The sequence below is a fragment of the Equus caballus genome, chromosome 12 (genome assembly GCF_041296265.1).
Source record: "Equus caballus isolate H_3958 breed thoroughbred chromosome 12, TB-T2T, whole genome shotgun sequence".
Classification (NCBI taxonomy): Eukaryota; Metazoa; Chordata; class Mammalia; order Perissodactyla; family Equidae; genus Equus; species Equus caballus.
Window position 1 is genome coordinate 36,244,495 of NC_091695.1, and position 7,725 is coordinate 36,252,219.

General features: G+C 36.6%; 1 protein-coding gene across 1 annotated transcript; it reads left to right on the top strand.

The window, feature by feature from the left end:
- Positions 1-831: 831 nt before the first annotated feature.
- On the top strand, positions 832-1,776 carry LOC138916917 (olfactory receptor 5AN6-like). Its single transcript, XM_070230526.1, has one exon. It carries the CDS (start codon positions 832-834, stop codon positions 1,774-1,776), a length of 945 nt encoding a protein of 314 aa, XP_070086627.1.
- The last annotated feature ends 5,949 nt before the right edge of the window (positions 1,777-7,725 follow it).

Below are 7,725 nucleotides of genomic sequence, written 5' to 3' on the forward strand. Positions count from 1 at the left end.
ACCATCCCATTGCATTATTCTTATATCTTTCAAGGCTGTATGAGTGCAGAAAGACAGCTATAGAAATGTCCACACTCCCTGATTACAGATTAATTGAACATTAGTTCTCAAGGAGATTTTAAAGAGCATGTATTTCATCATCCTTATTTGACGTATGAGGCTCACAGGATTCAGTGGCTTCTTCAATCACTGAATAAATGTCAGAGCCATGCCTTGGCAGAATCGTTCTGTTTCACCATATAGAGAGATGACAGTGTTTTTCTGGTTTACTATATGTCTAAGTCTCCTATTTTTTTTGAGGAAGATTAGCCCTGAGCTAACTACTGCCAATCCTCCTTTTTTTGCTGAGGAAGACTGGCCCTGAGCTAACATCCATGCCTATCTTCCTCCACTTTATACGTGGGACGCCTACCACAGCATGGCTTTTGCCAAACGCTGCCGTGTCCACACCTGGGATCTGAACTGGCGAACCCTGGGCCGCTGAAGCTGAATGTGCGAACTTAACCGCTGCACCACCGGGCTGACCCCTCCTATATTTTAAAAATCTGGAACAGAAAAACATGAAATCAAGACATTTTAGTAGATAATGTACTAATGGTGCCTGTTTACTGTCTTTTGTCCCCAAAGAGAATGACAATATTTAACTAAGAGAAGTTTTTAGTTAAGTTTCATGATTATACATGAAACACAGATTAACTTGACATTCATGATTGAAGATGTATACACAGTCAGTAGCATCACTGGAAAAAAATAGTGTCTTCTTTTGTTTTTTGAGGATGAAAACATTTCCTTCTCTCATCTTTTTCTCAGCAGATAGTACTGAGCAGGTCCATGAAAGAGGATAGAAATCATACTTCTGTGGCCATGTTTGTTCTCCTGGGACTGTCAGATGAAAAAGAGCTGCAACTTATCCTCTTTCCAATCTTCCTAGGGATCTACCTTCTGACCATAATCTGGAACCTTGGTCTCATCCTCCTTATCAGGATGGACTCCCACCTGCACACACCTATGTACTTTTTTCTCAGTTTCCTGTCATTTATAGACATCTGCTATTCTTCTTCCATCAGCCCAAGGATGCTTTCAGACTTCTTAAAAGATGAAAAAACAATTTCGTTCATTGCTTGTGCCACCCAGTATTTTGTTGGGTCCTGGATGGCTCAGGCTGAGTGCTGCCTGTTGGCCGTAATGGCCTATGACAGATATATTGCTATTGGTAGGCCTCTGCAGTACTCAGCCATCATGGATCCTGACCTCTGTCAGAAGATGGTTGCTGGAGCCTATGGGAGTGGTTTCCTTGGTAGCTTAATTCAAACAGTTTCTTGCTTTCATCTCTACTTTTGTGGGCACAATATCATTCCAAATTTCTTCTGTGACATAACCCAGATTATTTCCTTGTCTTGCTCCAATCCCTTTATGAGCCAAATGATTCTTTTTCTGGAATCTATTTTTGTTGGATTCACTTCCTTCCTTGTCATCCTCTTATCCTATGGTTTTATTGCAACTTCCATCCTGAAAATATCCTCCATAAAAGGTAGTGCCAAGGCCTTCAATACCTGTGCCTCCCACCTGGCTGTTGTGACAATATTCTATGGCATGGGCTTCTCTGTGTACCTGCATCCTAGCTCTAGCCACTCCAAAAAGCAGAACAAGGTTCTGTCAGTGTTCTATGTTATCCTCATCCCAATGTTAAACCCTTTTATCTATAGTCTGAGGAACAAGGAGATCAAAGAGGCCTTGATGAGGGTAGTAAAGAAGGCAACATATTTATCTCAGTAAGAATAATATTTGAGCAAATATTATTTCCTCCATAAGGAAGACAAGGGTAAAAATATGCAAGTGACCTGTTATAGGTTACAAGAAAGCTAGGTAGAGAGAAGAAGTGAAAACTTGGCTTCTCATGTCTTAATGCCATTATGTTTAGCTGCCACCACCAAGTGATCTGCCTAATGCAGTGTCAGCAACATTGAATTCAGTTTAAAAGGTCTTTTTCCATGATTAGACCTAGGCAGGTAAAACAGTGTTTCGAGATTAGAAGTTCCGATTGATATTATATGTAGATAAATGAGAAGACCTAGGAAGCCACTCAAATAGGTCTTTCCTCTACAATTCTTAAAATGTCTTTTATTTATTTTTAACTAGGTATTTATTTATGTTTTGATTACAATAAAACAAAATCATGTATAAAATTATAGATGTGAAAATTAAGAGTAATTTTTAAATGAATACTTTTATAATTTCATCCCAAAGGCAGAGGGTGTGAGAGGGAGGGACACAGAAAAAAGAGAAATGGAAAGAGAGAAAAAGTCAGAGAGAGAAAGAGAGAGAGGAGATGAGAGGAGAGAAGAAGGAGAAAGATAATCTAGCTTTATTCTCAAATAATCTTATTCCCTCTATCCTACTCCTTGAGTGTCCTTGTGAAGTGAATTATGAAAAAAAAATTGGAGAAAGGAATGGTAGATAGAAGGGGCACTTTTCAGGTCAAGAGTTGGGGAGATTCTCAGAGACTAGAAAGAAGTCAAAGTCATCAACTTCTGGGCATAGGTGGCCTGGAGCATACTCCAAGGTAGCTTCCCAGAGACCATATAAGACCTCAGAAATGAAGGCTTTCATCGTGAGTGTGGGCGACAGGGTCTAAGTCCCAGTGCCCTGAGCCTCTCAGAGATTCCCAGGCCTTAAGTTTGACCAGGGAGCAGCAGAGACACCAGACTTGAGGGGACCATGGAAACTCAGAGTCCAACCAAGAGAACTTAAAGAAAATTTAAGAAGAAATATTTTTTTCAGGAAAGAGTTTAAGTACTAATCTTCATACGTATTATATTAGTATTTATACAATACTTTCAACTTCATACGGTTACATTGCATAGAAGTGATTCTTTTCTATTAACACGTGCAGTTGGTTGATGAGGAATTATTCCCCTTTTACAGATAGAACCTTTGGGCATATTGTGGTCTGCCACATTCTTCTCAGTGTAGCAACAATCCATCTTGAATCTCATGAAGTGTCATGTGTGGAGCACAAATGGTTCTTAGTGACATAAAGATGTCCTCCATTGCTTATCCATGGCAGCCAAATTCTACACTTTGATGTTGTATTTTTAAAACCATCTTAAGGGCCTGTTCAATTTAAAAGATTAAATTATTACAGTTCTTACCCGGGGGATATATGACTACTAACCTATTAGCAAGAATTAAATAATTAACTCATTGCCCCACCCACTCCTCTCTCTAGAATTAATGATAGCTGAAGTAGATGAAACAAAGAATGAGACATTCCAAAAACATCTCTGTATCCCTAGTAACGGCAAGGTAGATGAGTTCCATCTAAACAAAAAAAGACAAACAAGTTTGTGGGAATGATCTTAAATAGATATTCTTAATGAATGCTTAATAATGCAGCATAATATGTTGAAAGGAATTCCAATTCAGAACACATAAATTAAGCCTATTCTTAATAGAAGACATGCTGTGTACTTCACATTCTGATAAGTGATTTATAAGCATTATCTAATTTGATTCTATAAAAAGCTACTCTGTGAAGTAGCAACTATGATCAGCCCCATTTAATAGGTGATAATGCTGTGGCTTCAAGAGGTTAATTTGCTCAACCAGTAAGTGGAAACCTTGAATTCCACCCAGATTGGCTGATAACAGTGCCCAAGGCATTAATCACAATAAGTCATGACTCTGATACGAATTAGTTTTATCATATTCCTTATTGCCTTGATTTCCTCGCCTATGCATAGGAAATCATGCCATATCTGCCTCATGAACCTGCTAAGATGATTGATTCAGGTCAAATATTTGAGAATATGTATGTATGTATCTATCTGAAATCAAAGAGTTTTGTAAACAAGGAAGTGTCCACATACCTAACTTATTATTAGGCTCTATTGCCAGCCAGTTGTGTCACCTTGGACAAATCCTTTAGATAAATTGGCTTCAAATCCTCACCTGGAAATTGATGATATTAGACTATGTTATCACTATGTCCTTTCCTACTCAAATGACTCCTGGGTTGTTAAAAAAAAAAAAAAAAGCTACATCAATCTTGAGACCATAAGAGGACCATGGGGAAGTGCTGAATTGAATCTGAAGGGACATGGCAAAGTGGGGCATGAAATTAGCACAGAAAAAACTCCGTGATAACCATAACTCCAGAGAGCAGGTATCTGGAGGGTTTTCTCCCTATAATTGTCTTCTCCTTTCATCTCTCACCTAACAACACATTGAGAGGAACCCCAGTGGTGGGCATCTCTTTGGCTCTGAGTGGACAGCCAATTTCATGGCCCAAATCACTCATCTTTGAATGCAATCTGGTCCGCCTGGAAAATTCCTATGGATAATAAATAAGTGACTTCACCCTTTGGCAAGAACTCTGTCTTCCTGGGAGATCTATGTCAAGATGAGAGGACAAGATTTACAGAAAACAGTGAATTCTGTGCTATTTCAATAGCCGTGTAATAATTCCAGTAGGACATTTGTGGAGCAAGGGTTATGGTCCTCAGTCTCTTTCATTCTCCAATTCTTCCCTCTCCCTCATTTATGCACCCTCCACTTCGGGCCCTTTCTCAGGTTCTCTTTTTCCTTACCCAATTTCCCTGACCCTCAATCAAAATAATAACTTCAAAACAAAAATATTAGGTATTACTCTGGTGAGGAGTGGATGTTCAGTTCTAGTTCTCAAATTCTTAAGTATATGATCTTGAAATCTGTTAATTTCTGTTTGCTACTTATAAATTGGGGACAATAGAATCATCTAGAATCCAATGAGATAATGTCTATAAAGCCGACACACTACTGAAGTTAATAATTGAGCACTCAATCAAAATATTAAATTGTGAATTACAGGGGACTTAACTAAGGTAAAACATATTTGTCTGTTTCCCAACTTTATCTATTCCATGAATCTTTTTAATTTAATTTTCCCTTGGGGATTGTGCTTTTGCATAATTATTAATTTGGTTTCTATTTCAGTATATAACTTTGATTCATAATTTCTGAGTAGCAGCAAAAGCCAAGCTGGTCATTTCATGATGATATGACAAAGTTTTCACGTACAATTCTATTCGTCTTTTGAAATACTCCAAATAACCATCCATTGTCATCTTTGAAGACCCTATGGGTCTGGAGAAACTAGCACTGGTGACCCAGATATTAGAGATGACCCACCAGATGAACAGGTAGTGTTGGTGGGACTGTTTCTTTTATCCTTCTTTACTATGTTGTTCGTCATTCAGCAACATTCCTGGCTTTCTTAACCTGATTTTATATCCTGCACAAAATTGCAAATTGTCATGTCCTTAGTAGATCATATTTAGAAGGAGTTTTGGTTAGCTGTATCCCCACAGTAATATCTCCAACCAAAATTTACATCAATCATTTTTTCTTCTACAAACTGCCTTGGCAGATGGTGAACACACGCAAAAAATTAACCAGAGAGAGTGAGTATATTCAGAATGTTTTTTTTCTTTTCCTCTAGCTTACCAAATTATAAAATCATACACTTTTAGGATCAATTTTCTCATGAACAAGTGAAACAATCCACAACTCCTCACAGTTTTCTGTGAATGATGAGCTACATGGAATACATTTAGTCATGGCTGCCTTTGTTACCAGAATGTTAGTAAGAAAGTGAAGAATTTTAGTACAATTATTTGATCAAAAGTTTGACTTATTTTCACCAAATTGATCAATTATGTTGTTGTTTCAGGGATGTTGTGCATGAGAGTTTATACTTTCAAAATGTTTTCATTGAATGTAATGCATCTGGGATAAATAGCTGATAAATTATATTAGCAACAGTCTATTTAAGAGTAAACAGAAAAATTTTGACACTCATAAAACCATAGCGCAAATGAAACAAAAATCTTTCTCGACATCAAAGCTCATCATAGCTTGATGGTAGTTGTCAACTGACTCAAGTGTACATGAATCAAAGCAAACTAAATAGAAATCATTTATGTGGTTTGTGTCTGTATGGCTCCAGGTGGTTTAGCTTGCCTGCGCACTAGGTCTGAATCTATACCTGACCAGAGGTAATGATGTCCGATTGTCTACAGAGCTGATGATGTCTCAGAAATTTCCCCAAATTAACCCGTACAACTCTATCGCACCTGGCATTCCTATTCACGGATATAGCCATCATTCATGGTTATCTGTAAGCAGTCAATGATAATAACAGCCAACATCTATTGAAAAATTAATGTGTACCAGATTATGTGCTGAACATTGGCACGAATTTCCTAATAAAAGCCTCCCATTAACCTTATAGTTTAGAGGCTCTTGTCGTCCTCACTTTGTTAAAAGTAAATCATACCTAGTGTGTTTAAGTGACTAGGACCAGTTCATAGAGTGAGAGAGTATCAGAACTAAATTTTTTTTTCCAGTTTTAGTGAGATGTAATTGATATATAACGTTGCATAAGTTTAAGGTGTACAACACAATGATTTGATATATGTAAATATCGTAAAATGATTACCACAATAAGATTAGTTAACACCCGTCACCCCACATAGTCACAGTATTCTTCCCTGTGATGAGAACTTTTGTGATCTATTCTCTTAGCACTTTCAAATATACAATACAATATTGTTAACCAAGTCATCTTGCTGTATGTTATATTGTCAGAAATTATTTGTCTTATAACTGGAGATATGTACCTTTAGGCCACATTCACTCAATTCCCCCACTTTCTACCCTCTGCGTCTGGCAACCACAAATCTTATCTTTGCTTCTATGAGGTTATTTTTTTTAATACTCCACATTCAAATAGATCATATGGTACTTGTCTTTCTCTGTCTGATTAATCTCAGCACAATTCCTTCAATGTCTATCCAGATTGTTGCAAATGCCAGGATTTCCTTCTTTTTTATGCCTGAATAATATTCTCTTATTATACATATTATTTATGTTACTTATACATAATTATACATACACATGTTGTTTATATTATTTTTACATTTATTATATGATTTCTTTGTCCATTCATCTGTTGATGGACACTTAGAGTGTATCCACGTCCTGGCTATTATAGATAATACCGCATTGAACATGGGAGTTCAGGTATCTTTTTGGGACAGTGATTTCATTTCCGTTGGATATATACCCAGGATGGAATTGCTGGATCATATGATAGGTTTATTTTTAATTTTTTGAGGAAAATCCACATTATTTTCCACAGTAACTATACTAGTTTACATTCTCACAGCAGTTCATACGGTTCCTTTTTCTCCACATTCTTACCTGTAGTTTTATCTCTTGTCTTTTTTGATGATAGCCACTCTAACAGATGTGAGTTGATATCTTATTGTGGTTTTGATTTCAATTCCTTGATGATTAGTGATGCTGAACACATTTTCACATATCTGTTGTTAGTTTGGATGTCTTCTTCATAAAAATATCTATTCAGGTCCTATACCAAAATTTTAATTGGATTATTTATTTGCTGTTGAATTGTATGAGTTCCTTATGCATTGTGGATATTAACCCCTTATGAGATACGTGATTACAAATATTTTCTCCCATTCTGTAGATTACCTTTTCATTAGCTTATCGTTTCTTTTGCTGTGCAGATGTTTTTTTATTTTGATATAATCCTTCTTGATTATTTTTAATTTTTTTGCTTGTGCTTTAGGCGTAATATTGAAAAAAGTCTTTTCCAATACATGATCAGAAGAATTTTCTCTATGTTTTCTTCTAGGAGTTTTATGGTTACTGGTCTGACAT

What these genes read in the sequence shown, in the direction of transcription:
- LOC138916917 (XM_070230526.1), top strand. Translation starts at nt 832, where the DNA reads ATGAAAGAGGATAGAAATCATACTTCTGTGGCCATGTTTGTTCTCCTG.